This window comes from Heterocephalus glaber, unplaced genomic scaffold, assembly GCF_053883595.1.
Source record: "Heterocephalus glaber isolate CG9 unplaced genomic scaffold, H.glaber_assembly_v1.0 deba00001813, whole genome shotgun sequence".
Lineage (NCBI taxonomy): Eukaryota > Metazoa > Chordata > Mammalia > Rodentia > Bathyergidae > Heterocephalus > Heterocephalus glaber.
Window position 1 is genome coordinate 2,769,806 of NW_028258484.1, and position 27,757 is coordinate 2,797,562.

General features: G+C 55.4%; 2 protein-coding genes across 10 annotated transcripts in view; one reads left to right on the plus strand and one right to left on the minus strand.

Annotated features, from left to right (window-relative positions):
- On the plus strand, nucleotides 1–17,482 carry Llgl1 (LLGL scribble cell polarity complex component 1). 3 transcript variants are annotated; one of them, XM_087203941.1, is made up of 24 exons: nucleotides 51–176; nucleotides 3,791–3,826; nucleotides 3,894–3,991; nucleotides 6,096–6,177; nucleotides 6,273–6,403; nucleotides 7,415–7,573; nucleotides 7,648–7,810; nucleotides 7,892–8,027; nucleotides 8,188–8,242; nucleotides 8,381–8,535; nucleotides 8,607–8,830; nucleotides 9,023–9,090; nucleotides 10,134–10,287; nucleotides 10,360–10,464; nucleotides 11,194–11,486; nucleotides 11,997–12,144; nucleotides 12,309–12,462; nucleotides 14,113–14,408; nucleotides 14,865–15,129; nucleotides 15,306–15,408; nucleotides 15,556–15,662; nucleotides 15,887–16,007; nucleotides 16,095–16,168; nucleotides 16,885–17,482. In XM_087203941.1, the coding sequence occupies exons 1-23, from the start codon at nucleotides 96–98 to the stop codon at nucleotides 16,165–16,167; spliced, it is 3,207 nt and encodes a 1,068-aa protein (XP_087060067.1). In that variant the 5' UTR covers nucleotides 51–95; the 3' UTR covers nucleotide 16,168; nucleotides 16,885–17,482. The 3 variants fall into 3 exon arrangements, with proteins under 3 accessions (XP_004868749.1, XP_087060067.1, XP_087060068.1); XM_004868692.4 differs by lacking the exon at nucleotides 3,791–3,826 and having other exon boundaries at nucleotides 1–176; XM_087203942.1 differs by lacking the exons at nucleotides 3,791–3,826; nucleotides 3,894–3,991; nucleotides 6,096–6,177; nucleotides 6,273–6,403 and having other exon boundaries at nucleotides 93–176.
- Nucleotides 17,443–27,757, minus strand: part of Flii (FLII actin remodeling protein) — a 13,785-nt gene continuing 3,470 nt past the window's right edge. For 4 of the 7 annotated variants that reach the window (XM_004868685.3, XM_021247590.2, XM_021247589.2 and 1 more), the window contains 27 exons: nucleotides 26,317–26,397; nucleotides 26,055–26,140; nucleotides 25,804–25,965; nucleotides 25,520–25,623; nucleotides 24,909–25,084; nucleotides 24,675–24,832; nucleotides 24,209–24,293; nucleotides 23,822–23,969; nucleotides 23,503–23,639; nucleotides 23,193–23,405; nucleotides 22,834–23,013; nucleotides 22,062–22,144; nucleotides 21,864–21,938; nucleotides 21,524–21,607; nucleotides 21,262–21,433; nucleotides 20,478–20,582; nucleotides 20,210–20,401; nucleotides 19,758–19,946; nucleotides 19,508–19,647; nucleotides 19,201–19,432; nucleotides 18,949–19,103; nucleotides 18,805–18,865; nucleotides 18,589–18,717; nucleotides 18,411–18,517; nucleotides 18,228–18,333; nucleotides 17,937–18,002; nucleotides 17,443–17,835 (listed from right to left, as the gene is read on the minus strand). In XM_004868685.3, coding sequence (XP_004868742.1) covers nucleotides 17,701–17,835; nucleotides 17,937–18,002; nucleotides 18,228–18,333; nucleotides 18,411–18,517; nucleotides 18,589–18,717; nucleotides 18,805–18,865; nucleotides 18,949–19,103; nucleotides 19,201–19,432; nucleotides 19,508–19,647; nucleotides 19,758–19,946; nucleotides 20,210–20,401; nucleotides 20,478–20,582; nucleotides 21,262–21,433; nucleotides 21,524–21,607; nucleotides 21,864–21,938; nucleotides 22,062–22,144; nucleotides 22,834–23,013; nucleotides 23,193–23,405; nucleotides 23,503–23,639; nucleotides 23,822–23,969; nucleotides 24,209–24,293; nucleotides 24,675–24,832; nucleotides 24,909–25,084; nucleotides 25,520–25,623; nucleotides 25,804–25,965; nucleotides 26,055–26,140; nucleotides 26,317–26,397 — 3,561 coding nt within the window. In that variant the 3' untranslated portion in view covers nucleotides 17,443–17,700. The remainder of the gene's footprint in view (nucleotides 17,836–17,936; nucleotides 18,003–18,227; nucleotides 18,334–18,410; nucleotides 18,518–18,588; nucleotides 18,718–18,804; nucleotides 18,866–18,948; nucleotides 19,104–19,200; nucleotides 19,433–19,507; nucleotides 19,648–19,757; nucleotides 19,947–20,209; nucleotides 20,402–20,477; nucleotides 20,583–21,261; nucleotides 21,434–21,523; nucleotides 21,608–21,863; nucleotides 21,939–22,061; nucleotides 22,145–22,833; nucleotides 23,014–23,192; nucleotides 23,406–23,502; nucleotides 23,640–23,821; nucleotides 23,970–24,208; nucleotides 24,294–24,674; nucleotides 24,833–24,908; nucleotides 25,085–25,519; nucleotides 25,624–25,803; nucleotides 25,966–26,054; nucleotides 26,141–26,316; nucleotides 26,398–27,757) is intronic. The other 3 variants (XM_004868686.3, XM_087203940.1, XM_021247588.1) reach the window with 1 other exon arrangement.

The window sequence follows — 27,757 nt, forward strand, 5'->3', positions numbered from 1 at the left end:
CCCGCGCTTCAGGACCGGCGGGCGGCGGCGGTGGCGGCGGTGGCGGCGGTGGCGGTGGCGGTGGCGGCGGCGCGGCGCCGGCAGCCGGGCGCAAGATGATGAAGTTTCGGTTCCGGAGGCAGGGCGCCGACCCGCAGCGCGAGAAACTCAAGCAGGAGCTCTTCGCTTTCAACAAGGTGCAGCAGCGGCCCGGGCTGGGGCGTGGGGGCCGGGCTGGGGCCCGAGCTGGGGGCCGGGGGCCGGGGGCCGGAGCCGCAGCCGCGTCGGGCCGGGGGGAGGGGGCGTCCGGCTGGCGCGGGGCCGGGGCGGGAGCCTCGCGTCCCTCGCGGGCCCCGCCGCCTGCGTCCTTCTTCCTCCGCTCGGACTCTGGGTGGGTCTTGGTCTCGCTGACTTTCGTGCATGCCTCTCCAGGCGCTCTGTGGGCCTCACTGGCCCTGGCCCCGGCCCTGCCCTTCTCTGTTTCTGAGTCTCTCCGTCTCTTTGGTACTCTTTGCGTCTCTCTGGGTCCCTGCCCCTCTCTCTGCATCTGTGACCGTCTCCCTCTCCTGAGTCGGGGGGGGGGGGGGGACGACTTTCTGCGTCTGTCCCTGTGCACCTCTCCGCATCTCTTCTCTGTTTCCGTTTAGCTCTCTGCCTCTCATTTCTTTCTGTTTTTGCTTTTGCATCTCCCAAGTTTTTGCCTGTCTCTCCGTGCGTGTCTCTCTGTTTCTGTGGGGTCTCTACCTCTCAGCCTTTCGCTGTTTTTCTTTGGTGGCCCCTGGGCGGCCCTTGGGATAACCCAGGTCTGGCCTTTGTTTTGTTTTGGCACCCATTCCTCAGGGAGAGGTGAGAAGTGGTGGCAGAAATGGGGGATGGGGCAGGGAAATCCCTTTCCGAAGCCTCCTCTCCCCTCCCTCACTACCCCAAACCCTATCTTGCCTTGTTCTGCCCTGCCAGACGTTGTATCCAGGCTACATAGCCAGCTATGTACCTAACTGCATTTCAAATCGTGATGCCTCAATTTCCCCAGCTATGAATGGGGCGACTTTCCTCCTTGCTGTGGGCTCTGGCTTCCATGAGCCAGCTGACCTGACACTTGGCACCAACTCGAGTGGAGGTGGACAGGTGTTTTTTCTTTCCCTGGGTGGGACAAGACAGGCCCTGGGAAAGGCCTTTAGCCTCTGCCTAGTTGGCACTGATGAAAGGTAGCATGAGGCTCAGCCTGCTCCATGCTAATTTCTCTCATGTGTAGGGGATTGGTTGGGGACTCAGTTTTACCCCAAAGCTATCTATGTCCCTTCTGTTTGGGATTAGTTATCTTTACCACACATGTGAGAAAATTGAAGTTAAGAGAGGGTGTGAGGGTTTTCTCAAAGTCACAGAGCAAGCTGGGCCACTGTGTTGAGTCCCTCCACGGTGGTCTTGGGCTTCAGCCTTGAGAGACAGGGAGTTTTGGAGGGGCTGCTGTGATTCTGAGCTGCCTTGGGCTGCCCTGAGGAGACTTTCACAGGGGAATTTCTGGGATGTCTCAGGCCGAGGTCCCAGATGGTGGTAGTGTGGCTGACTGAGGACCTGCCAGGGACCTGAGAGGGGAGGCTGGTGCTCAGGGATCCCCAAATGGTGTTTCTTCCTGTGCTGGGGTGGCTGTAAGGGTGATCCCCCCTGAAGTGAGAGCTTGTCCATTCCAGGAAGGCAGGGGTAGGCACTGGGCTAAATGTTACTTTCTCAGCTAGTGAATTGAGGTGTACACATCTAGGGATCTGCAGCAAATGAAGGGTGAGGCTCTGAGCCTTGGCTCATACAGGTTGACCCTAGGGTGGCAGAAAGTGAAGAGAATTAAACTGTATTACCTTTTTTTTTTTTCCCCCAGTACTGGGGATTGAACTCAGGGCCTCTCGAATACTGGACAGGCACATTGCCACTGAATTACATCCTGTCCCCTTTTTATTTTTAGACAGGGTCTCAGTAAGTTGAGGATGAGGCTCTATTCAGAGAGGGAAGCAGTGTGTGGGGGGAGTGGTCTTGGGGAAAAGGTTTGGTTGCCAAAAGGGATGGTAGGGGAACCCTAGGCATGAGATTCCTGAGTTTGCCACCCACCTCAGGAGTAAATGTGGATTTTGGACTCTAGGACTCAGGTTCATATCCCACCTCCAAGCCATAAGTTGCCTGTGAAATGTGCACTTCATATCTAATTCTGAGCCCTTACATCTTGATGCTGGGGGCACAGTGAAAACCAAAAGGGACAAATACAGCTAGGAGCTGATGTAGACAGTGAAAGCTAAAACAAAAAAGTAAAGTACACAGTAGTTCAGATAATGGCCAGTGCTGTGGATAAAATAAAGCAGGATGAGGGTGTGGGAGTATGGGTAGGGGTACTTCGAACATCAGGATGGTTTAGGGAGGCCTCTTGGAGCAGGTGCCCTGGAGAGTAATGAAGTGCAGTAGGAGCAGAAAGGAAGTAGATGCAAAGTCACTGAGCCAGGAGCCTGCCTGTGAATTGGAAGAGACCTTTAACAGGGCCTTGGGCCTGTGATCAGATGAGCCAGGGAGAGAGGAGGAGATGTTGACAGAGAGGGCCAGACAATGAAGACTTGGCTTTGACTGTGCATGAGCCAGGAGCCCTTGGAGGATCATAAATAGAAGGGGGCAGGGAGCTGACCATGGTTTTTGCAGATTCTTTCTGGCCTCAGAGTGGGGAACAGACTATAGCAAGCCCTAGTCTAGGCAAGTGGCTGTGGAGCCTTGCAGGCTGGACTGAGATGTTGGGGGAGGTGTTGGGGTTGGTGGCTGTAGGATGCATGAAGAGAGACTTCTGTGTATCTTGAAGCTAAGCTAATGAGGCTCAGGAATGGATTAGACTTGGGGTGTGAAGGACAAAGATACTGGACAAATGACCTAGTCTGTTCTGTAAAGCAGAAGCCTGGTAGGGTCCACTCAAGGGTGTGGGGATACAATACAGATGTTCCTGTGTGCCTGACCAAGCAGACACTAGACTGTAGCCTGGGGCTGGCTAGTTAAGGTCAGAACATGGCCGTGCTGGTGGGAAAGGGAAGCCTTCATGAACCCCCAGGTGGATGGACAACTCTGTCCTCAGATGGGTTCACTGTTTCAGTGCCCAGTAGAGGACAAAAGAGTGAGCAATGAAAAACAGGCTTGGAGGTACTGTGATTAGTGCAAGGCCAAACACCTAGGTGAAGCCAGTTATCCCCACCTGAACAGGGTGGGGTCCCTGTGTGCCGGTTCCCCAGGGAGCCTCTCAGGCAGACACTACAGTATAAGTCCTCTTAGGTCCTTTCCTTGATAGGCTGAGACTAAGTTACCTGGGAGTTTCTGGGTGGGGAGGTGGGTGACACCTTCAGGGGTCAGACAGGAAGCTATCTCTCTCTGGGTCTCAGTCTGCCTGTGCCTACCTGATCCTGGATGTTAACCTAGACCTCTTGCCTCCATGCTGGGGCCATGTTTGAGGAGTGCATGGACTTCGCATAGGACCCTGGCATGGTTCCTTATCAAGCTTCAGCTTGTGCCTCTAAAAATGGGGTACAGAATACCATGGGGCAGGTGGGGTCCTCTCCGGTGCCTTTACTTTTCTGAGCCTTATTCTATTTGTTACTAGAGCCTTGTGTATGGAGGTGTTGACATGGATGTTGAGGAGAATTTGGAGCTTGGAAAAGGTAGATAGCCTATGTGAGCCACACACAGGAAAGTCAGGGATTCAGCAGCCATCTCCCCAGTGACTGGAGGCACAATCACCCATTTAACAGTTGAGGACACTGAGGCACTGAGAGCAAGTGGACCTGCCTTCTTTCCCCAGTACATCAGCAGCAGAGACTGGAGGCCGCTGTCTTTGGTAGGCTCTGAGTGGATGGGGCTACAGTGCCCAGGAATGTGTCCCCAGCAGCCCTCCCTCCCCACAGACTGTGGAGCATGGATTCCCCAATCAGCCCAGTGCCCTGGCCTTCGATCCTGAACTTCGAATCATGGCTATCGGCACCAGGTCTGGGGCCGTCAAGATGTATCCTTTGCAGCTGTGGCCCAGGGCCCCTGTTTGGGCCACCTGTGAGCAGTTCCCTGCAAGCCAGGCTCCCAGCCCTGGTAGGTATTTTGTGGTGGCTGCAGTGGGAACTGGGATCTTGGAGGAGGCTGGCATTGCCTGTGTGCCTGACAAGCCTGGGATGACTCCCCTTAGGGACCATGGGATCCTTTGCTGGGAGAGGGGTGATGAAGGAGCTCAGTTTGCAGTGTCCACAGCTGTCCCACACTGTTTCAGCCAGCCAGTTTCCTAGGCGACCCTGCCATTGTCCCAGCAACTGTGACTGGGGAGGCTGGGCCAGGGGGCTGGGCCATGAACCCATTGAGGGTGGTGGGTGGGCTGGGGGCCCTGGTAAGTTGGGTACACACATGTGTAAATGTGAAGACACGTGTGTTCAGCCAAGGGGGTGGGGCAGTGCCAGGCTCAGCATGGTGAGTGCAGCTCAGCCCCCACCTGGATCCTGGCGACTGCACAATAGACTGTGTGAGCTGCACAAAGCGAGCATTTTCCCTGAAGGCCCAGGGTGGGGGTGGGGAACTGGCAGGCAGCTGAATGCCTCTTGCCCATCCTAGAGAATCCCACCCCAACTGCTCTGAGGGAAACTGAGGTGCAGAGTCTGTCTGGCTAGCAGCTGCTTGGTGAGCATGCCAACTCCTCCCTCTCCCCATGTGGTGCTGTGGGTCCTCATACCTTGGTTATGGACATCAGATGTTAGAAAATAAATCAGTGCCTAAAGTGGGGGATTGGGTTGGGGGTAGTCTTCTCATCCCAGGGTTGGGAGCATTGGGCAGCAGGTGGGTGTGAAAGCCTGTGGTTGTGAGCTTATTGGCTGCTCTAGGGAGTGCAGTAGGCAGAGATGTTCTCTCATCTCCTGTGGGCCCTGGCCCCTTACCTGGCCTGCTATTCCCACCCCTCATGGGTGCTGTGCTACCTTCATACATGTCTATGCAGCCTTTTCTCCATGTCACAAGCATCCACATCTCACGCATTGGCTTTGCCTGCACGCACTCTGAGCTGCCCCTCCTGTGGTGGGTCTCCTGTGTGTGCCTTTTCATGCTCACAGAGAACCTGAAGTGCCAATGAGTACCCTGAGCCTCAAAGGGGAGGACACAGCCCTGGGTCCCTTTTGCTTCCCTTTTCCTCTAAACCCCCACAACCTGGATAGAGCCCCTGGGATTGGGAAACTGAGGCTGGAGAGGCCAGCTCTGGTCTCAAATGCTGCCTCTGCCCCTACAGGGCTGGCCCTATCTCCTTGGTGACCCTGCTTTCTGCCCAGCTGCTCCTGCCCCCACCCCCTCTTTTGTCGCCTCCTCTGCCCCCACCAGGCTCCTACAGGGAATCCCAGCTCAGGCTCCAGGCAATGAATTTTGCCTTGTCACTGTGGCAACATCCCTAAAGCCTTTCTCCTGGGCCCCCTCTGCCCTGTTGTCCACCGTCAACCCTGGAGTTGCTACAACACTAGGCCCTGGCACTGATTGCTTCAAGCAGGTCATCTGCCTTCTCTAAGTCCCTGTGTACTCATCTGTAAAATGGGTGGGGTGGTGTCCCTGCCTCCTTGCAGTGTGGACCATTGGCTACCTGCCTGGAAATAGGTGGTTTCTTTGGGCCTGAAGCTGTGCTAAGAGGCAGTTTGGAATCTTCTCTGCCTTTGGGGTTCACCATTCTCCTGTGTCTCTGACCTGCTTGATCCCAACCTGCCAGACTTGCAGGCACACACAAATTCACTTGAGGCTGAAGTGGAGTAGTGCCCCAGCTTTGCGCCAGGTCTGGGGTAATTGTGCTGGGTAGGTTTTTATTTTCACTTCATCTGCAGTAGGCCCATTTTACAGATAAACAAGTCAAGGTCCCACGATAGTATCCTGCTTACTGTAGCAGTGTGGAGCCTACACTCTGAGCCAGTATACCTTGGGGGTATAGAACTGGAACTGTTTCAGGGAGGGAGCCCCACTGGGTCTTAGAGATCTAGACAGGTAGGTCAGGGCAGGGTTTGTCAGAATAGTCCCAGGGAAGGAGATTTGTGCATTTCTCATACTACAGTTTTTTGGCCTGTGCCTATGTGTTCCTGTCCTTAATCAGTCATCTTCAGCTATGGTGCACCTGGTGTGGAGTTTACAGGCCTACACAGAGATGCGGCCACTGTCACCCAGATGCATTTCTTGTCTGGCCAGGTGAGCTTCTGTCCCCCACTGGCCAAACCCTTGTGGTCCCCATGTCCTACCACCCAGCCAGACCAGCCCAGTTTTGGTCTCTGCTCACCCTCTAGGGCCGCCTCCTGACTCTGCTGGATGACAGTAGTCTGCATCTCTGGGAGATCATCCACCATAATGGCTGTGCCCACTTGGAGGAAGCACTCAGCTTCCAGCCACCCAGCCGGCCCAGCTATGAAGGTGTCAGGTACTAGAGAACTTGGCTGGGGCAAATTTGATGGGCAGGAGCTCCCAGGGAGACCATTGGGAGCCAGCTGTGCCAAGGCACGATGGTGACTGGCAGCAGCCAGTAGGCTGAGGTTTAGGGTAAGGGGTGCCTTGAACACAGCCTAGGAGGACCTTGCTTAGCTGAGAGCGCTCTGGACTTTCTGGGGTAGAGGGGAGGTGCCACCCGACTGTGGGAACCTTTAGTGCTATGAGCCCCAGGAGACACACATGGTACATGCTAAACTTGGATCTCCAGCCTCCCATTGTGCTTCCTACAGTGATGAGGCAGTCTGGGGGCTTGGCATAGTTTGAATCAAGCTGACATCAGCAAAGATCCTCGGCTTTTTGAATGGGTTGGGAGATGGGCCATTGTGTGCATGGGTGAGTGAAAAGGCAGGTTTGGAGGCAAGTGGGTCCTGTGAGCTGTCCTTGGTGAGGTTCAGGCAGGGTGCCCAGGTATAGCTGAGTGGCCTGGCCCCAGCGAGAGTACAAGACACTTTCCCTTTCCAGCCTGGCCTGCAGTGGCTGGAATAGGGGAATCCTGACCCAGGGACTGGCTCCCTGGCAGTCCTACCCTCTACTGGCTGGGGCTTTTTGGGGCCCTCTGCAGTCAGGAGGCATCTGGAGGGCTGCAGCAGGATTCCTTCATGGGATTCAGGGACGCTGGGTCTGTCCTAGACCTCCTAGTCTTGGATGGGGCAATGTCTCGATTCCTGCCTTCTCCTCCTGGTGTTGGGAGGAGTGGGGAGTCCCTCTTAAAGACCTGGGAACCTATTTTTATCCTTCAGCCTGTCGACATCCTTATGAATAATTGAGTGTGCTAATTACACCACAGTTGCCTTCCTGCAGTGCCCACCTGCTCTACAAGCAGGCCCTATCAGTACAGAGGGCTTGGAATGAGCCAACAGTGAGGGCCCAGACCTCCCCCACAATGCCCTCCTCAGCAGGTAAGTGGGCTTGCACCTCATCCTCTTCCTCTTATCCCTTGCAGTGCACCTGCCAGCCTCACCCGCATCACAGTGGTCTTGCTGGTGGCTACTGATGACACAGCTGTCCTGGGCACTGAGGGTGGTACTGTCTTTTTCCTGGATGTCACCACCTTGATGCTGCTGGAGGGACAGACCCTCAGCCCAGATGAGGTTCTGCACAGGTGAGAGGCAGAGGGCTTTCCAGCATCCACTGTGCTCAAGAAGTTCTCCTAACTCACAATGGCTCCCTCTGCAGTGTGCCAGATGACTACCGGTGTGGGAAGGCTTTGGGCCCTGTGGAGTCACTCCAGGGGCACCTCGTGGACCCTACTAAGATCCTCATTGGGTATAGCCGAGGCCTGCTGGTCATTTGGAATCAGGTTACACGGTGTGTGGACCACATCTTCTTGGGGAACCAGGTAAGTGGGTGAGGCCTGCATTCCCTGAGCCTGGGCCCCCGCATGCACCTGCCACTCACACCCGCCTGCTCCCATCTACAGCAACTGGAGAGCCTGTGTTGGGGGCGGGGCGGTGGCACCATCATCAGCTCACACAGCGATGGCAGCTATGCTGTCTGGTCGGTGGAAACTGGCAGCTCCCTGACACTGCAGCCCACTGTGGCCACCACACCCTACGGTGAGTGCTGGAGAAGCCTGAACTGGAGGGTGGTGATGGGAGGGCCACCTGGCCTTGGTGGGGGGCATGGTCAGGGTAGTGGGCCTTCTCCTGGGGAGAGGCAAGAGACAGCTGCAAGACAGACCAGGAACAGGAGGTCTGACGCTGTCCCACCCCCCAGGCCCCTTTCCCTGCAAGGCCATCAACAAGATTCTGTGGCGGAACTGTGAATCTGGGTAGGTTGAGGGAGAAGAATGAATGGGTTGGGGGCTATATCTGGCTGGGGGGCTAAAAGGGTGGGCTCCGGACACAGGGGTGAAGAATGTGTGCTCTGGGCTCAGGGAGCTGTGGGCTCACATGACTCCTTCTTGCAGGGGCCACTTTATTATCTTCAGTGGTGGCATGCCCCGAGCCAGCTATGGTGACCGCCACTGTGTGAGTGTGCTGCGAGCGGAGACACTGGTGACGTTGGACTTTACCTCCCGCATCATTGACTTCTTCACAGTGCACAGCACAGGGCTGGAGGATGGTGTGTGCCTGCCCTGCCCCTTCCCCACCCTGTGCTGCCTGTGGCCCAGCTCACCCTGCCCCATCCTGTAGACTTCGACAACCCACGGGCCCTAGCCGTGCTGCTAGAGGAGGAGCTGGTGGTGCTTGACCTGCAGACACCTGGCTGGCCAGCTGTGCCTGCCCCCTACCTGGCCCCGCTGCACTCGTCCGCCATCACCTGTTCTGCCCATGTTGCTAACGTCCCTGCCAAGCTCTGGGCCCGAATTGTGAGCGCTGGCGAGCAGCAGAGCCCGCAGCCTGTCTCCAGTGCCTCGGTATGGGCTGCAGTGACCTGTGGGGCAAGGTCTTGGGGACATGGTTTATTCTTGGTGGAGGGCAGTGATCAGGCCCAGGACTGGAAGTGGGAATGTGTTAGTATGTGTAGGGAGCTCTGATTACCATGCTCAGGGTGAGGGGGAGGAGAACTTTATCTTGACCTTGTACTTACATCTCTACTGTCCTTCCAGAGCTGGCCCATCACCGGGGGCCAGAACCTGGCCCAAGAGCCATCACAGCGAGGGCTGCTGCTGACTGGGTAGGTTGGGGGGGATTGAGACCCTTTACACTTCAGGACTAGTGTGTTCCTGGCCCATCCCAGGTCCTGCAGACACTGAGGTGCCAAGTGACTCAGGCCTGGCCCTAGCAGGTCCACATTGTCCCCTTTCCCAGAGTGGATTGGATGAAGCTTTTCCATAGATCCTGTGCAAGGCCCTGCCCTGTTCTGCATTTGGCCAAGAACTGAGTTCCAGCAGACCCCAGGGCTCCACCCACCTAGCCTGCCTGTCCTGGGACTGGAAAATCTGGGCTGGCCCACGCAGAGCTGCCCAAGGCAGGTGCTAGAGAGCCTGACTGCGCCTGGCGGGTGCTGACGTGCCTGGTGACTCAGGCTCTATCTACTTCCTGCCCTGCCTTCCCTCCTGCCTGCGCTGGGCCTTTGAGGCAGCAGTGTGCCCTCCTTGGTTGAGAATTTGCTATGGCTCTCAAGGCTGCTGGAGTGAGTCCCAGCCTGCCCCAGTCACACACCCTCATGCGCTGGCTCTGGGCTCCCCCTCCTACCAAGGGCCTCATTTGGGTTCTATAGCTGTGTCCTGAGGCTGTGCCCTAGTTAGTATGGTCCTCCTCCTTTCCCTCCCTGCTTCCTCCTCATTGCCACAGTCTTCCTGTTCTTCTGTATATGTGGCCACCTGGTCCCTCCAGGAATTCCCTGCGCTCAGCTCTGTGACTGCCTACTTCCTATTTGTGGCAGCCTGCTCTGATTGCTGGGCGCCCTCAGTGGGGCAGAACTGCCCTTCTCTTCCTTGTGTTTCCCCCCTCTGCCATTTCCTGATAATAAAGGAGGTCATTTCCATGCTTTCCCACCCTGCTCCACGGGCCTACATACAAGTAATGGATGTGGTCTAGCATATAGTAGGCACCGAATATGTGTTTGTCCTATAGAATAGGTGCTTACTGTGGTAGCTGTAGGGTTCCAGCCAATGTTTGGCATATGCAGTAGGTGCTCATTGAGTGCCCACTGGACAAGTGGCACAGGGGTGTGTGGGCCTCTGAGGGACGATCTGATAACTGCTCTCTCTGCAGCCATGAGGATGGCACTGTGCGGTTCTGGGATGCCTCTGGTGTGGCACTGCGGCCACTCTACAAGCTGAGCACGGCTGGCCTCTTTCAGACAGACTGTGAACACGTGGACAGCCTGACCCAGGCTGCTGAGGATGACTGGCCGCCCTTCCGCAAGGTGGGCCCCATCCCCTGGCCTTGAGCTGGTTCAGGCTCTGTGTGGTGTTATGACTCTGTCCTTTCCCCTCAGGTGGGCTGCTTTGACCCCTACAGTGATGATCCCCGGCTTGGTGTGCAGAAAGTGGCCCTCTGCAAGTACACAGCCCAGATGGTGGTGGCAGGCACTGCAGGCCAGGTAGGGCTGGTGTCCCTGAGTTGAGAATCTCAGGGAGAGGCTTTTGGAAAGATGAGTCTGAAATGAAGGGTCTGGTGGAGGGGCAAACGGACAAGCCTGAGCAGAAGCCCAGAAGTGGGAATAGGGTTCCAGGTAGGGCTGTCTGTGGCAGCACAAATTGGAACTGGGCCTGTCATGGGGCTGAGTCAGACTCTGGTGAGGAAACTGTGGAGAGTTGAGGCAAGGCTGGGAACAGTGTCAGATGAGCTCTGGGAGGGCAGTTACTGCCATGCCTCTGGTGCTTTATTATACAGTATTCAGAAGGTGCTCAGTGTGTGCTTATTGCTAAGTGGGAGACAGAGGCTCAGGGGAGAGGGCATGGCACTTCACTCTAAGAGGGAGAAACTGGTGAGGACTTGGACTCTGCTGTGTCCTTGGTTGTTGCATAATATATAGAGCATGCTGTGTGGGCTTATAGGTAAATGAAAGAGGCTCAGTAAGAGTCTTTTTGCGAGGGTGGGGGTAGGGAGGCAGGGGTCAAGAAGTTTTGGCCTCCACTGTTGCTTAATGGTCATTTGGGGCCTTGGTATATAATAGGCATTCAAAAAGTGCTTATTTGGTGGATGAACAGAAGACAGTCCTGGACCACCCTGGCACTGGCTAGGGTGTTTATTTGAGGTCCCAGGCTGAATGGGGCCCAGGAATGGTCCTTCCTCCATGCTAACACTGCTCCCCTGCCTGTGGGTTCAGGTACTGGTGCTGGAGCTCAGTGACATGCCAGCGGAGCAGGCGGTCAGTGTAGCCAGTGTGGACCTCCTCCAGGATCGTGAGGGCTTCACGTGGAAGGGCCATGAGCGGCTGAGCCCACGCACAGGGCCACTCCTGTGGCCTGCCGGCTTCCAGCCCCGTGTGCTGGTGCAGTGCCTGCCCCCAGCTGCTGTCACCGCTGTCACACTCCATACGGAGTGGAGCCTTGTGGCCTTTGGCACCAGTCATGGCTTTGGCCTTTTTGACTATCGGCGCAAGAGCCCAGTACTGGCCAGGTATGTGGGGGGTGCTTTGGGGGGTTGGGGTGCAGGTGAGCAGCTGGAGCTCCAGTGAGATGGGGTCATGGCCTCAATTTCCCTTTCTAAAGTATGGCAAAGGCAAGCTGATTTAAAAACCTCTGAGCCAAGGATTTAGCTCAGTGGCACTGCGCCTGCCTTACAAGTGCAAGGTCCTGAGTTCGATCCCCAGTACCAAAAAAAAACAATTGCTGGGGATTTAGCTCAGTGGTTCCACCGCCTGCCTTGAAAGAGCAAGGTCCTGAGTTTGATCCCCTTGAACCAAAACAAAAACCCAAAAACAAAAACAATGAAAAATTTAGAAAGTAAAATAAAAACCCCTGTAGCTTCGGTCCTCAGGAATATTCTGAGGACCATCTGCTGCTAGGACCAAAGGGGCAGTCTTAGAGAGGTTTGGTTCTCTGACCTGGCCTCGTAGTGCCCAGCCTTTGGGGCCAGCAGGAGCAAGGCGGTTGCTGCATAGCTCAGCTGGCTCCTGCCTGACCCTAGGTGCACCCTTCACCCAAACGATTCCCTGGCCATGGAGGGGCCACTGTCCCGGGTGAAGTCCCTCAAGAAGTCGCTGCGCCAGTCTTTCCGGCGCATCCGCAAGAGCCGAGTCTCGGGCAAGAAGCGGGCTGCTAATGCCAATAGCAAGGTGAGCTCCTGAGGCTAGCTTGGGGCTGAGCCCTGCCCCTGGACCCCGGGCAGCTCCAGAATGAGCTGGCAAGCTGGGAGTGTAGTGGATGGATAAGGGTGAATGTTGGATGCCAGGCAGAAGGGGCTCAGGGAAGACATATTCAGAGCCCCTGCTCCTTCCAGTTGCAAGAGGCCAATGCACAACTGGCAGAGCAAGCCTGCCCCCATGATGTGGAGATGACACCTGTGCAGCGCCGCATCGAGCCTCGGTCTGCTGATGACTCCCTCTCAGGCGTTGTGCGCTGCCTCTACTTTGCTGACACATTCCTTCGAGATGGTGAGGCTGGGCACAGACAGGGACCGGGTGGGCTCAGTTATACATCTAGGAAATGAGTAGTGGTGGGGGAAGTGGTGGCAGCACATCTTCCAGGAGGTTTCAAAGTGTCACCAAGTGCCTACTGTATGCTGGTGACGGGTGCCCTGGGGGCACCGATGATGGGAGTTGCTGAGTGTGCCTGGCAGGCCTCAAAGGCCTGAGGAGGAAGTAGGGAGCCTGATGGTGAGGGACAGGGCTGGTGCCAAAGGCCTGTAGTGGTCAAGTAGGAGAGGAACTGCTGGACTGTGTGGTTAGAATGAGAAGGGCGAGGAAGGAGAGGCTCAAGCAGGGCTGGTGCTGGCTGCCATGCTGAGGGCCTAGCTTTTTCCTCTTGGTCCTGGGTGTATTGATTATCTCATTGATTGATTTTTACCTTGTATAATGATACAAAAATAGAGGATGTACAGTTGTTCCACACACTTTACCTTACCCCTGGGTGTCTGCCATTGTTTTATGTTCACCCCACACTATGCTATTGTGTCCCTCTGAAAGCTGTGCATGGTGGTGCATGCCTGTAATCCCAGAACTTGGGAGGCCTGAGGCAGGAGGATTGCCATTATATGAGGCCACCTGGACTACATAGTGAGTTCAAAGCCAGTCTGAACTATACAGTGAGACTCTTGTCTCAAAAAACCAATCGAGGGCCGGGGATTTAGCTCGGTGACACTGTACCTGCCTTGCAAGTGCAAGGTCTTGAGTTCAATCCCCAGTACCAAAACAGCAAAACAAAATGAAACCAATTAATCAATCAATAAATGTATTTATTTTGAGACAGGGTCTTACTAAGTTGGCCAGCTTGGGCTTGAACTTGGGATCTTTCTGTCTCAGCCATCCAGAGTACCTGGATTACAGCACTCTGTAATTGGTACACCACCATGTCTAGCTTTTTTTCCCCCTTGATATGTCTCACTAAGTTGCCAAAGTTGCCCTCGAACTTTCAATCCTCCTGCCTCTCAGCCTCCTACCTAGATGGGATTATAGGGATGCACCACTGTGCCAGCCTAGCCTGGAGGTTTCTAATTTGCTCCACGTCCCTGTGCTGGACTCCTGCCTTGGAGCTGTCAGGCTTGAATTGGTTTTTCACTTTTCACTGGGGAACTGAGCTCCTCAATGGCTTTGCTGTGTACTTCATCAGGAAGCTCGGTTCACACAAAGCAGGATGGATAGTGTTCTGGGTGGGCCTTGGTTCATTTTATTCCACGTTGGGGCTTCCCTCTGGCCACCATGTGGGGAGCAGGCTGCTGAGGGCAGAGTCAGCATGGGGGCCTGGGGCCTGAGTCACAGGAGGGGGAAGCTACGTTTGCTGAGATGGGCCTGAGGGTACAGCAGGTTGGTGGGATTGGTTTGTCTGAGGGCCCCTGACATCTTATGCAGATATTGTTGAGGTTACTTGTGCCTCTGCAGAGGGCTATCTTCCAGGGTGCAACTGAAGTCAGCAGAATAAAGGAGCCATAAGATGGGTCAAGGTCACTGAGGATGTGTGGGAAAAGGAGTCCACTATGAGTCTTGGGCACCACAGTTATGAAGTGGAGGCACAGGAGACATGGGAGAGGAGCTCAGGATATGGGAGACTGCAGTGAGCCCCCCTGTCATCATGCTTTACCCCCACAGCGGTCCACCATGGGCCCACTATGTGGGCAGGCACCAACTCAGGCTCCGTGTTTGCCTATGCACTGGAGGTGCCAGCAGCCATGGCAGGAAGTGAGAAGCGGCCTGAGCGGGCAGTGGAGGCTGTGCTGGGCAAAGAGGTGCAGTTGATGCACCGGGCACCTGTAGTGGCCATCGCTGTGCTGGATGGACGTGGCCGCCCACTGCCTGAGCCCTATGAGGCCTCTCGGGACCTGGCACAGGCGCCTGACATGCAGGGTGGGCATGCTGTGCTCATTGCATCAGAGGAGCAGTTTAAGGTGAGCTGCTGTGGGTTCCCACCCTTGCCCTCCCTGAAACCCCTGCTCTGCCCATGGCCTACTGTTGAGGCTTTCCAAGTCCTTCCTACCCTATCACAATGCCCCCAGCCAGCAGAGACCTCCTAGGAGATCCCTGATGCCTGCTGAGTTCCCCCAAGACCCTGGTATCTCACTGTCCCTCCCCTCAGGCTCTAGGCTTTGTGGGACCTCCTGAGTCCAATCCCTAGAGGCTTATATTTGGTGGGAGTACTAGACACAGCTTCAGGATCTGTTGCTTGATTTAATTTCCAGTGGAGGCTGCTTTAAGTCTTGAGTAGCAGTGTGGTCCAGGGCATAGTTGGGCTAAGGCCTGTGGGGCAAGCTAGGCTTTGGGGTGGAGGCTAGTGCCCTGTAGCCATAAAAGTGAGGGGCCCTGAGGATAGGGCCAGGTTCTGCTCATTGGCCATCTTCCACCAGGTGTTCACACTGCCCAAGGTGAGCGCCAAGACCAAGTTCAAGCTAACAGCCCATGAGGGCTGTCGTGTGCGAAAGGTAGCCCTGGCCACGTTTGCTAGTGTGGCCTGTGAGGACTATGCCGAGACCTGCCTGGCTTGCCTCACCAACCTGGGCGATGTGCATGTCTTCTCGGTGCCTGGCTTGCGGCCCCAGGTACACTACTCCTGTATTCGAAAGGAGGACATCAGTGGCATCGCCTCATGTGTCTTCACACGCCATGGCCAGGGTGAGGCGGGGTGGGGTGGTTGGGAGGAAGAGGGGCATGAATGGGACTAGACTTTCCAGGGAATGGTCATTCCAGGTGTGGCACAGATCCTGTGAGCATGTTGGGCAGGGACCTGCTGAGCACTAAGACTGCTGTTGCTTCTCTTGACTGCACTTCCTCTTCTCTTGCCCTCCTAGGCTTTTACCTGATTTCCCCATCAGAATTTGAACGCTTCTCCCTGAGTGCCCGAAACATCACAGAGCCACTCTGCTCTCTGGACATCGGCTCCACCCGGGTCAGGTTTGTGGAGGGGCCACCCCTGGCCAGGACCAGGTCTCAACCCACCCTGGGCTCTGCCCTCCCTGGAGTAGCTCTCCTCTCTGTTCTCCAGGGTGAGGGGTGGGAGGGTAGGGAGGTGGCACCTGCCATGTTCCTCTGCACTCACAGGGTCCGAGAGTCGCCCAAGCTGAGCCAGGCTAATGGAACCCCAAGCATCATCCTGGCTCCCCAGAGCCATGACGGAAGCCCTGATCCTGCCCACAGCAAGGGAGCTGGTGAGGGGCGCTCACGGAATGGGGGCGGGCTGTGGCCTGATGGTGTCATGGGGAGGAATGAGGACGCTGCTCAGGGATGGGGCAGGCTTCTGCAGGGGCAGCAGCTGAGCCAGGGCTGGATGCTGCACAGAGGAGTGGCAGGTATGTGCCTGTTAGGGTCTGTATCCCCAGGTGCAGAGGGTACAAAGAGGTCCCAGCAGGAGCTGACCATTTCCTCCCTACAGACACCCCAGAGCTGCCTGAGGCCACACTCTCACCCATGTCCATTGACTCGGCTACCAGCGCTGACACTACATTGGACACGACAGGGGATGTCACAGTGGAGGATGTGAAGGATTTCCTGGGGTGAGGCCAGCTGCCTTGTCTGCAAAGCTCCCCTCCCCAGGGCCATCAGGGCATCCCCCAACACTGATCCTCTGTTCACCGCCCCAGCTCTGAGGAGTCGAAGAATCTGAGGAACCTGGCGGAAGATGAACCTCATGCCTGCACCATCCTGATCAAATGAGGTGCCACAGGGATGGGGCCCTGCATCTACCTGGTCCTCCCTACTCAGCTTTGCCAACCTGTTGGGCTCCACAGGGAAGCCCCCTCCAGAGATCACTCTCTGAGGCCTAGCTGCCTTCCTTGGGTTGTCCCAAAAGGGGCTTAGGGCACCCATGCTGCGTGATTTTCATAGTTAGGTGGCAGAAGAGAGGTCCTGCATGTTAACTCTTGGCTATCCTGGGTGTGGAACTTAGAAGTGCAAAGACCAGAGATGGTTTGGCTGGGCCTTTTCACAGGAGAGATCACTGAGGCACACAAGGTTGGTCCCATGGGTTGAACCTGGCACATCAAGCCTGGCCAGAGGCTCACTTGGTTCTGCCTGAATCTTAGGGTACACCCTACTTATCTTGAGCCTGAAGCTCTGCCTGGCCCACTTGCCACCTAGTACCCCACCCACCTTGTGCTGCACACAGACCCTGCATAGTCCCTGTTTGTCTGCTCCTAGGGTCACCCCTGCTCCTCCCTGTCCTCAGTGGGTGGTGTGCGGCAGTAGTTGGATACCCAGCCAGAGTGCCTCCCTCTAAGCCCATCACTGAAGGGCCCTGCCTACCCTGGATAGGAGGAGGCATGGGGGCACTTGTGTGACCAGGTCTGACTATTGGGACACTTTAGACAGGTCATCTGCCCCTTTTGAGCCTCCTCCCTTGCCCTCTCTGATCCCTTTGTCTTCATCTACCAGGAAGACCAGCGTGATCCCAGCCATCTCTTGCCCTGCCTGGAGCTGGCATCCTGGATCCCCGGCTTCTGCCTGGTCCCTTAACATAGACCCATATCTGCTAACCTGTGGGCGCCAGTGGACCTGCCATCCTGTCCCCACCAAGACTGGGCCCTGGAGCTGCCCTCTGAGGGGCTCTTCCTGGGGCCTGTTGACAAGGCTGGCTGAATCCTTCCTAGGGCAAGTGGCTGCCCTGGGGCTGCTGCCTCTGGGAAAGGGCAGACGGGGCTGAACATCAGGCCACCTCCCACTCCACACACACCCATCCTCCCTTTGCAGAGTATTTTTCTAATGCCAGTGCTGGTCTGGATAGTTATTTCTAAAACTATTTTGGTACTTGCCCCCAGGCCAGCCCTCAGCCTGTGTGTGTGTGTGATGGAGAACCCTGCTGGGCATCTCAGCTGGGCTATTAGGTATGTGTGTGTTGGGGGGATCAGGATGGGCTTCCCTGTAGATTGTACCTTGAACTTTTTTTCTGGCCTTTTTTAAAAGTTAGTGTTGTTTTAATATTAAGAATACTGATTTTTAATATTGAAAATAAAAGCATTTAATATCTCTTAAAGAGCAACCACATCTGCTTTGTCCCGGGTAGGGGGTTTCACATGTGTGGTCACACTGCGGGGAGGCTGTTTTCCCAGACCCCCACTGGTGCTGCATGGGGCTGTGTGCTGTTGGGTACAGGAGCACTGGTGGGTGGCCAGGCCAGGGGCTGTCATCTGGGTACATTCTCAGCTAGTAGAAGTGATCAGAAGGCCCCTCACCCCAGGCCACAGGCATGGCCTAAGCTGGGGCTTGGCGGAAGCTGCTCCAGGCATGGAAGCAGCGAGTGAAGGCATGCTGCTCATTGCCCTTGCGGACCAGGCGCAGGCGTCGGGGTCGCTCTTGCTCTTTGGACCGCATATGCTGGATATATACCTGGAAGGAGGTGGCAGTGGGCCTCAGGTGGTCTCAGAGACGCCAGCACTGCTGGGCTGGCCTCAGACACCCTACCCTACCTCATTTCCCCTCTCTCTCACCTGGCAGGCCTTCAGACTTAGTTTGATCTCCACCTGGCTCGTCTGGGTCCCAACCCACATGTAGACCTGGGAGGATAGGGAGGATAGGGTAAGTGGTTAGGTGATTAGGGAATTACTCCCCTTCTGGTCCCACAATTCCATTTTTTTGGTACCAGGGATTGAACTCAGGTCCTTGCACTTGCAAGGCAGGTGTGGTGCCACTGAGCTAAATCCCTGGCCCCCACAATTCCTATTTATAAATGGGTGGGCTCCTCCTTGGATAGGCAGGGTCGGGGGGGCGGGGTGTCTCACCTCTTGCCCATTGTCTAACAACATGATATCATCATCTGCCAGGTCATCTTGGCAAAAGTCAGAGCATTTCTCAGTGACTGCAAAGTATCCCTTCTCATTGGAGCACCTGGGGTTCAAGGGTCAAGGTGAGGCCAAGTGCTAGGAATGAGAAAGAAGTTGGGGAGGGAAGGCCAGGGCCCTCACCGGAAGAGTCTTGTGTGCTTCATGTACTCTGCGTCATCGTCATAGGGCTTCTGGGCCCCAATGCCCACCCAGAAGAAGTTCTCAGGCTCCTCACCTTCATTGATAACCTATGGGAAAAGGGTCATCAGTTCAGCCCAAGGCCCTTGCCTACTCTGCCTACCCACCCCACCTGAGTCACCTGTTTGCTGTAGGAAACATCAAACATGGTGTTGAGGATATCTTCTGCCAGCTTGGCTTCATCTGGATCTGATGCTCGGCCCACCCAGGCATACACAATGCCCTGGTTGTCCTCGCTCTCAAAAGGGACCTGTGGAATGTGTGGAGGGAGTAGGTCAGGTCCAGCCCCACACCCACCACCTTGACCTGTTGTCCTGCCTCACAGCTATAACCCAACCTTGAGGATGAAGCAGAACTCAGAGTTGAGGAGGCTGCAATCAGTGTTGATCTGGATGCACCTAGGGAACAGTGGGGTGTCAGCAAGGGGTCAGGCAATGCTCCCAATTCCCTAGCAACCACCATGCCCCCTGCTGCCAGGCACCGGGTGCAGAGGGCGCTGCCATTCGTGCGGATCTGGTAGAAGCTTGGCTGCAGGGTACCCTGGGCCACCTTCCTCTTGCCCCGGTGGATGATGAACTTTCTCTTGAAATGGGACAGGAATTTGGCATTCTCCTGCTGCTGTGTCATGCGTACCACCTGGAGGTGTCAAAGTGTCAGGGGAAGCTCCATGACCCCAGCAGCCCCCCAGCCTGTATGGCGCCCTCCATAGGCCCAAGCACTACTGGCACCATACCTCCAGCTTGCCCGGGAAGAGGCTCTCAAACTTCTTCTGCAGACTGAAGGTGAAGGTGAGCCAGCCCATGTTGGAGGCCTCTCGGCCCTGCCAGAAGTACACAATGCACTGGAAGTCCTCCTCAGGCTGCTTCTCCTCCACCTCAGCTGCTCCCTCCTCGCCTTCTTTGCCCTCTGGTGCGGTCTTTCCTTCCTCCTTCTCCTCCTCCTCATACTCCACGGGAACCCAGTACCTGAGGAGTTGAAGAGGTAAGCGGGGGCCAGAGGTCCAAGGGAGAAGACAGGAAGGGGACATGCTGCTGCTGCACCTGCAGAGAAAGACGTAGCAGTCCTGCGTGTAGAAGTGGCCAAACTCTTCTTCAGGCAGTCTTGCAAACTTCTTGCCCTCCAGCACGAAGCCCTCCATGCCGTCCAGGTCCTCGTTCCACTCCTCCATCAGCTGCTCCGCCTGCAGGCCCACAGGTTGGCGGGCCACAAGCAGAGGTCTGGCCCCAAGCCCCACCCACAGGGCTCTGCCCTGCCACGCACACCCCACCCCATTGCCCCAGCCTGCCTAACCTCAGCCAAGGCCATAGGGCGCTGCCGGGGCAAGAAGAGTGCTGTGAGGTCTGCCTTCATCTGGTCTTTCTTCTCAGCATCACGCTTCACCTTCCCGGACAGCCCCGGGCCCTGCAGCACGGCCTCAGCGTTGCGAGTGTAGTCCACCGTCAATACGTCATCCCAGTTCTTGAACTTGGCCTTGAACACCTAGTGGGGGAGCAGAGAGAGGCCATGAGGCTCTGGAAAAGGGGCCCAGGTGGTGGGGTCTAGATGAGAGCTGGGGGAGGGGCCGGGGAAGCCCAGCCTAGTCTCACTAGGTCTCACTAAGAAAAAAATGGAATGGGTTGTGAAGAGGTGGTTCCACAAGGAGATGGTTTGGGCCAGCTCTGCAGGAGTAATGCAACCCACAGTCAGGGCAAGACGGGGTCTGCAGGACTGTGGGGAGCAGGCGTCCTGAGATGGGAGCACACCTGGGCCTCAGTGCCCTCAAGGCTGCGGCTGACAGTGGCATGGCGTGGCCGGTGCAACATCCCGCACAGCTCCTGGCCCAGTTTGAGGGCAGCAGCACGCACCAGGCGTGGAGACTTGCGGCCAAGCCAGATGAACACATCTGACCAACAGTCCAGGATGTACACACAGCGCGTATCCAGCAGGCTCTGCAGCTGCAGGAGCAGAGGACAGAGGTCAGCACCCAGCCATCTGGACAGCCCTGGGTCCCAATCATCCTGCTTGCCTTACCAGCCGCATCCTTGGCATCAGCTCCACTTTGGGCCGCTTCTTGTGTTCCACAGAGAGCTTGTAATTGATCTGCGGTAGCTCTAAATAGCCCAGGCCCAGGCCCACCTGGCAGGAGAAGAGAGTGGGCAAGGTAGGGGTCTATAGCACCCTCCTGAGTTGGAGTCTGCTCCTCCCTTGGTGTACAGCTGAAGTCCACTGCCTCTTCCTCTCTCAACCTGTTTTCCCCTTCCACCATGATCAAAGTATATTCTCAGCCCTTTTTATGTTGAGACAGGATCTCCCTAAACTGCCCATTTCTCAGCCCAGGCTGACCTTGAACTTGTGATCCTCCTGCCTTGGCCTCCCTAATAACTGGGAATATAGACATGTGTCACCATGCCCAGCTTTGTTTTTCCTTGTGGTGCTAGGGATTGAACCTAGGGCCTCATGCCTGCTAGGCAAGCACTCAACCATTGTGCTGTTAGTGGTGGGGCTTTTAACAGACGCATTCCTGTCTTCTCTTTCCCTTTGTCATTTCTAATTCCTAAATTGTCCCCTTTCTCCTCAGGAAACCTCCAGAGTTTCCCAACAACCACAAAATTAAAGCTAGGTTCCAGCCATAGCACCTAGGCCCGTTTCCCCCAACCCCCACCTTCTAGAAACAAGCACTTCCACTATGCTCAGAGCTGATGCTCAGGCTGCTCCTCATCCAGAAGGTAGCACCCTCTCCCTACCAAAGTCCACCTGGCCCTTCTCCCAACACCTGGTCACATAGGTCAGCCGTGTACCCCACTGTCCAGTGTACCTTATACAGCTTAGGCTGGGGTGGCCAGAAGTCATCAGGCACATGCTTCTTGATCTCAGAGGGCTCCCCACCCAGTGCCTCCCAGAATTCTGGGGCCTCCTGGCCCTGCACCAGCGGTGTGATCTCTGCCTTCCCTTTCCGCTCATTCTTGTTAATTTTCTCTGCAAAGAGCCTGAGGATGGGCCACAAAGCCCTCAGTGACCATGCTCCTTCTCAGGTGACACCTTTCCTTTGCACAAAGCATCCCACAGTACCCTCATACCTGGCTTTGGTGGTGCTACTCAGTGTGGCCTGGGCCCCCCGCCATACATAGATGTCCAGCCCTCGGTCCAGCAAGAAGACAAACCTGGGCCAGAGGGACAAGAGAAAGAGCTGTGATGTACAATGTACAAAGCGATGTACAATGATGTTCCCATGCCCCCAATCAACCAAAAAAAATCCATCATTATGGGCTTTAGCCCCCCTTTCCGAGTGGGCCCTCTTGCCAGCTGAGACAAGGAAGGGTTAGACTAGAGAAGCTCTTCTTTAGGAGGCGCTAATATGTCCCCTACAGGTAGAAAGGAGGTTGAGCATCAAGACCCCCACCTCACATAAGGGCTCACCTTGGGTCCAGGGAGGTTCCCTTGAGGGGCACAGGCTCCAACTTAATGTTCTTTTTCCCATACACACGGTACATCCTGGGAACCAAGACAACAATGGCTCATTATGGGACCAAGGGGCCAATTTATTCCTCAGATCCTCCCCCTCCAACCCATCCCAGCAGAGTCTGAGATCAGTACTCATCCCCCACACACCCTCACCTGGTGATGTAGTGCGTGTCCTCTACAGTGTAGAACCCACTGGCTGTTCCACCCTCGATATAGGAGATGTCATTGTCAAACACCTGTGTATGTGAAGGTACGGTTCATCATGGAGCTGTCTCCACCCCTCCTCATAGACCTCATGATGCTGGGTAGAATTGGATACAGGTGAATTGCTACAAATCTATGATGTTAAAAAAACACTGTGCCTATAAACACAAACACCTTGGGGTATAAGAGTGGACAAAAATGTGTTTGTGTGCTTCAGATGTGGTAATATGTTGAGATGTGTGTAGTGGGGTACCGAAGCAGGCTGGTTTATGGAAGCGTGCAAACCTAGGTGAATCTGGCTGAAATCACAAAGTGTGAATGTGTCTGCAGGTAAAGAGCTAGTGGAGTGGGGTGGGGAGGACAGAGCACAGTGGCTTGCTGACCTGCTCTGTAGTTTGCTCCAGACTGGACTTGGCCTGGCCTCCTTGGCACCCAACTCGTGGTCCACCCTGTCACAGCTCCCAGCTCCAGCCTCTGTATCTCTTGGCCACATTTTTCCCTAGCTCCCTGTCAGCCCATCGGTCCAGCTTCTGTACTCACAGGCTCCCCTTCTCCTCAGCCACAGCCCCTACTACTAACCTAGGCTTCAGCCACCTCTGGCCTCTCTGGGGTCCCCAGACCTCATCTTGCCAGCTGCCCATCCCTGATCCTGCCCAGTTAGCCCCACCAACCTCTGCACACAGGAAGCCCCTGGGCACCCGTTACCCCCGCCTTCTTTTACCTGCAGGAACTCCTCACTCTCATCACCCATCTCCTCCCGCACCGTGCGGCACTCAGCGCCCAGATAGTTCCTCAGGTTGACAGCGTGAATGGCAGAGCAGGCTTTCTTGTCCAGCGTGGCCTCCCCGCCAATCCAGTAGTAGATCTCCCAGTTCAGAGAGCCGCTATCATCCAGAAAGGTCTGGGAGCAGAGGTACCATCCTGAGAGACTTCCTACAGCCTGCCCCGGCTTCCCAGCCCCAGGATGAATGGCACTGTCCTCGCTCACTAGCCCATCACCACCTGGCCTGTCTACCTCCCACCTCATCTCACTGAGTCCCACTCTAAGGAGGTTCCTAACCATGCAGGGCCAACCCCCACCTTGAGCACGATGTAGCAGTCAGCCTCATAGAACTTGCTGTGGAAGGCTTCCTCCACCAGCACAGGCACAAAGTTCTCAATCTGCCAGATGGTCAGGCCTGGCAGCTGGCCCACATCTTCTGTAAAGAACTCCGAGTAGTCAAGCCGTGGCTTCTCCAGGCCCTGGTCCCAGCGCCGCACCTTACCCCCGGAGACCCGAGTGTCCACGCTCTCCTGGGAGACACAGTCACAGTGCATGATTATGAAGCCACTCAGACTGGCCTCTACTTGCTACCCACTGCAGGGGCTACCCAGCCCTGGTCTGGCTTACCTCCTGCTTTTTGTTCTTCTCCTGGGCCACATCTGACATGCCCTTCAGCACCTGCTTGGCCTGGTCATCCTGGGCTGAGTCCTTGCGTCTCCGTAGCCGCATCTTGCGAGCCAGGGGGTCCTTAGGCCCACTCCCTGCTTGGGGGTGTAGTGAGTAAGCTGTTGTGCTCTGGCTGGACCTGTACTCTTGGGCATCCAGCTAGCTACAGGCCAACCCTATCCTCCATGGCCAGGGAGCTATAATCCCACCCATTCTACAGATGCAAAAGTTGAGGCCCAGAGACAAGTCCTGCTCTCAGGCCAGACCTTCTGTTACTCACCAGCTGCTGCTGCAGCCACTGTGGCAGGGGAGGCACCTGCCAGCCGTAGCTGGTTCTGCAGTGAGAAGTCAATGTTGTACCACTCGGCGGCACGGTCAGCAGGTTTGGGGGGCATGACCAGGCTAGGGTTCTCCCGCACATCCAGGACCTGTCCCGGACAAGCAGAGCTGGCGCTAAGTCTGCACCCCACTCGAGAGGCCAGGTGCGCATCCTGGCCACCTCTGCAGCTGGCTGGGGTGAGTGCGCCAAATATGTGGTTCATCTTCTCCCCACTGGCATCTAGCACTGCCCCCCTGAAGGTCTCTGCAGGGTCCCCTCACTCCAGGGCACATTCTTCTGCTTTCTTTTCTGAGCCCTCCCCACCCTCAGTACCCCAGCCCACCCGACCTCAATCTCTGTCAGGAAGTGGATGGCCTCTGGGAGGGTCACCAGCCGGTTCTTGTTCAGGACAAGTTTCCTCAGCTTTGGGCATCTATAAGGACAGGGCCAGACCAGGAGGTGACGAGGGGAAACAAGGGGTGGGGAAACTTCCAAAGCTGAGGGAGGAGTGGGTAGCAGATAGGGCCAGGGGAACTGGGTGTGGAGGTGTCCTCCATTCTCAGAGCCAGAGACTGCATTAATGGGTACTGTGACCTCCAGCAGGGCATAGAAGCAGTGCTGAAGCCCCAGTTCACTTGGCCCCAGAACTCTTTTGCCCTTAACCCTAACAGTGTCTTTCCAAAGGGAGCTCTGGAGAACCCAAGTCAGGAATGGAATCACAGGGCCTTCACAAAGGCCAGTTAACCCATCTCCAAAGACTGCAGCCTGGGTTCCGGCTCCAGTTCTGGGGTTCTCTGCCCAGCTGCCCCAGCACCTGCAAAGACTTTCGGGAATCAGCTCCAGGTTGTTGTTGGCAGCCATGAACTCCTCCAGGCTGGCCACCTTGCCGATACCAGAGGGCAGCCCATCAAAGTCCAGCTTGTTGGAGTTCAGGTACAGCTTCTTCAGCTTGGTCAGCTTGCAAATGGCTGACTGGAGAGAGCCGGGTAGAACTGTGGTCAGGTCCAAGCCCTGCAGCCTCTCCCACCCCTCCTGGTCCCACACGCACAGGGAGTGAGGTGAGCTGGTTTCGGGAGAGGTTCAAAGTCTCCACGTGCACCCACTGGTCAATGCACAGGGACAGCTCCTCTATCTGGTTGCTGCTGAGGTTGAGGCGACGAAGGCTGGGGAGGGTGTACAGGCACTCGGGCACTCGTGTCAGGTCATTGCACGACAGGTCCACATCTGGGGCAACGGGTGGAGAGCATCAGCAGGGGGCTGCACAGCAGGTGCTGGGGCAGCCAGCTCGAGAGTGAACCCCCGTTCTGCTACTGTCAGGCTGTGACAACCTGTGTGAGCTGCAGTTTCTCCATTTGAAGAGAAACTTCCCACCACCAAGTAGGTCAGGCAAAAAGTCAGTGCTCACAATACGATGTCACTAATGGCCACCATGATGACAACAGAAATAATCTTTTTTTGTTTCGTACCAAGGATCAAACTCAGGACCTTGCACTTGTAAGGCAGGTGTGGTGCCACTGAGCTAAATCCTCGGCCCTAACAGAAATAATCTGAACTACCAGATAAGGCTGGAGAAGCAAGATTCAGCCTCTCTTTTCATGAAGAAGTGAGGGAGCCTGGAGGGATCCAGAACTTAGAAGGGGCCCCTAGGGTGGTCCCAACCTGCAAGGTTGCTCAGGCCCTCCAGGCTGGTGGGAAGGTTGCTCTGGGTGCGCTGTGTGTTCCGCAGATGTAAGGTCTGCAGGGCTGTCATGGCTGGAAGCTGCCTGCCAGGGTGACAGGAGTCATTAGGGCTGGGTGACAGGAGTCATTAGGGCCTAGGGGGTGTTAAGAGGGGCAGGTCAAGGCCAGCTGCAGGGTAGGCATGCAAGACAATAGATCAAGAGCAATCTTCAGGAAGGACAGGGTGGGGTGGGCAGGAAGAGGAGTAAACTGAAGGTGCCCACCGGAGCTGTGCATGCAGCAGCGGGTTCCCGCTAAGCACCAGCGTCTGCAGGTGCACGAGGCGGCGCATCTGCGGTGGTAAGCTCTCCAAGCGGTTTTCACTGAGGTCCAGGTACAGCAGATCGGTGAGATTGATGAATAGCTGGTTGGGGATGCTGTCAATGCTGTAGGTGGCAAGGAGGAAGGCCACCTGAGTCTGCTTCACACATTACCTAGCCCAGGCCCAGCCCCTGACCCACCTTGAGGCCAGTACCTGTTATGGCTGAGGTTCAGCACCAACATGTTCTTGGCATTCTCCAGCTCCCTCGGGCACTCTGTCAGCTGGTTGTAGCTCAAGTCCTGGGTGTGAGGGGCAAGGCCCAGATCAGGGGTGTCCCAACTCTGGCAGGCCTCTGCCATCTTGGGGATTAGGCAGGGCACTGTTGTAAGGGAGTTGGCAAGGGGGTTTAAGGGCCAAAGAGAGACAGAAGACTGAATGGTTGGGCTAGCATAGGGACAGGTGGGTAGCCGCTGACCAGGACAGAGAGGTCGTCCAGGTTGAAGATGTCATCAGGGACTCCGGAATTCTTCAGGCTGTTTGCTCGAGCTACAATGGCCTGGGGATAAACCAAAAGAATCCACAGTTCCTGGCTTCCCCTCCCAGAAAGAAGAGAGGTCAAGGTGAGAAGCTTCCTTAGGAAGCCCACCTGGAGGCCAGGCCTGAGTACCCTCCCACATCTGACCTTTGCTCACACAGTTCCTCTACCTGGGGAACTAATTAACTTTCTCTCTCTCTCTCTTTTCTCCCTTCCTTCCTTCCTTCCTTTCTTTCTTTTTCCCCTCCCCCCCTCCTCCTCTCCCCTTTTTTTTCTTTTTTGGTACCGGGGATTGAACTCAGGACCTTGAGCTTTCGAGGCAGGCAGCGGAACCACTGAGCTAAACCCCCAGACCCCCTTCCTTCTTTCTTGTGGGATTTTCTTATCCTCCTGGTGAATTTTTTTGTTGTTGTTTTTATTGTTTACTGTTTTGCTTTGTTTTGTTTTTGTTTTTTGGTACTGGGGATCAAACTCGGGACCTTGCACTTGTGAGGCAGGTAGTGCAGCACCACTGAGCTAAATCTCCAGCCCTGTTTTGTTTTGTTTTTTGAGACAGCGACTCGCTATATTGTTCAGACTGGCCGTGGACCAACATGTAGCGCAGGCTGACCTTGAACTCACAGCTATGCTCCTGCCTCAGCCTCCTAAGTGCTAGGATTACAGGTGTATGCCACCATGCCTGGTTCCTTCTGGTGAGTTTTATTCAAACCTCAGAGCCCAATTCAAATGTCCGCCCCCCCAGGGAACCTTTTCTGATCAAACAATTCCTATTCCTTTTAATTCTAGAAGGCCAGTTAGGGGTGTAGTTCTGAGTTAGTTTTTTTAAAATAAATTTTATTTTATTTTATCCCATCCCCCCCAAACCCCTTCCCCTCCCTGTATACAAAAGCTTTATTTCCATTTTTTCCTTCTATTTTCACTTTTTTCTTGTCCCTTCCTTCCTTTCTCCCACTTATTTTAAAAAACAGAAAGAAAGTGTTGTACCGAACAGAAATCAGTATGGACTTCAATGAATTCTGCTTTCTCTGCCCTAAAACCTGCTCAAAGGATAAATGTACAGAGTTCAAGAACAAAAGAGCACAGGGCCAAGGAATTGTGTTGTAGTTGCAAGTGACAAAAGAAGTAACACGAACTGCCCCTGACCTTTCTCTCTCCCTCCCTTTTTCCCTTCCTTCCTTCCTTCCTTTGTTGGCACTGGGAATTGAACTTAGGGCCTTCTTCCCCAGTCCTTTTTAATTTTTTTTTTTTTTTGAGAGATCTTCCTAAGTTGCTAAATTCCCCACGATAGGCTCAAACTTGTGATTTTCCAGCTTTAGCCCCTAATAACCCCACCCCTCAACACACCCCTGTGGTACTAGAGGTTGAACCCGGGTCCTTCACA

Excerpts from the sequence above, each read along its gene's own strand:
- Llgl1 (XM_087203941.1), top strand. The coding sequence starts at position 96 with ATGATGAAGTTTCGGTTCCGGAGGCAGGGCGCCGACCCGCAGCGCGAG. Across the intron at positions 3,992-6,095 it reads AGGTCTGGGGCCGTCAAGAT|CTATGGTGCACCTGGTGTGG; the intron begins GTATCCTTTGCA and ends AGTCATCTTCAG. Across the intron at positions 12,463-14,112 it reads TGACACATTCCTTCGAGATG|CGGTCCACCATGGGCCCACT; the intron begins GTGAGGCTGGGC and ends TTACCCCCACAG.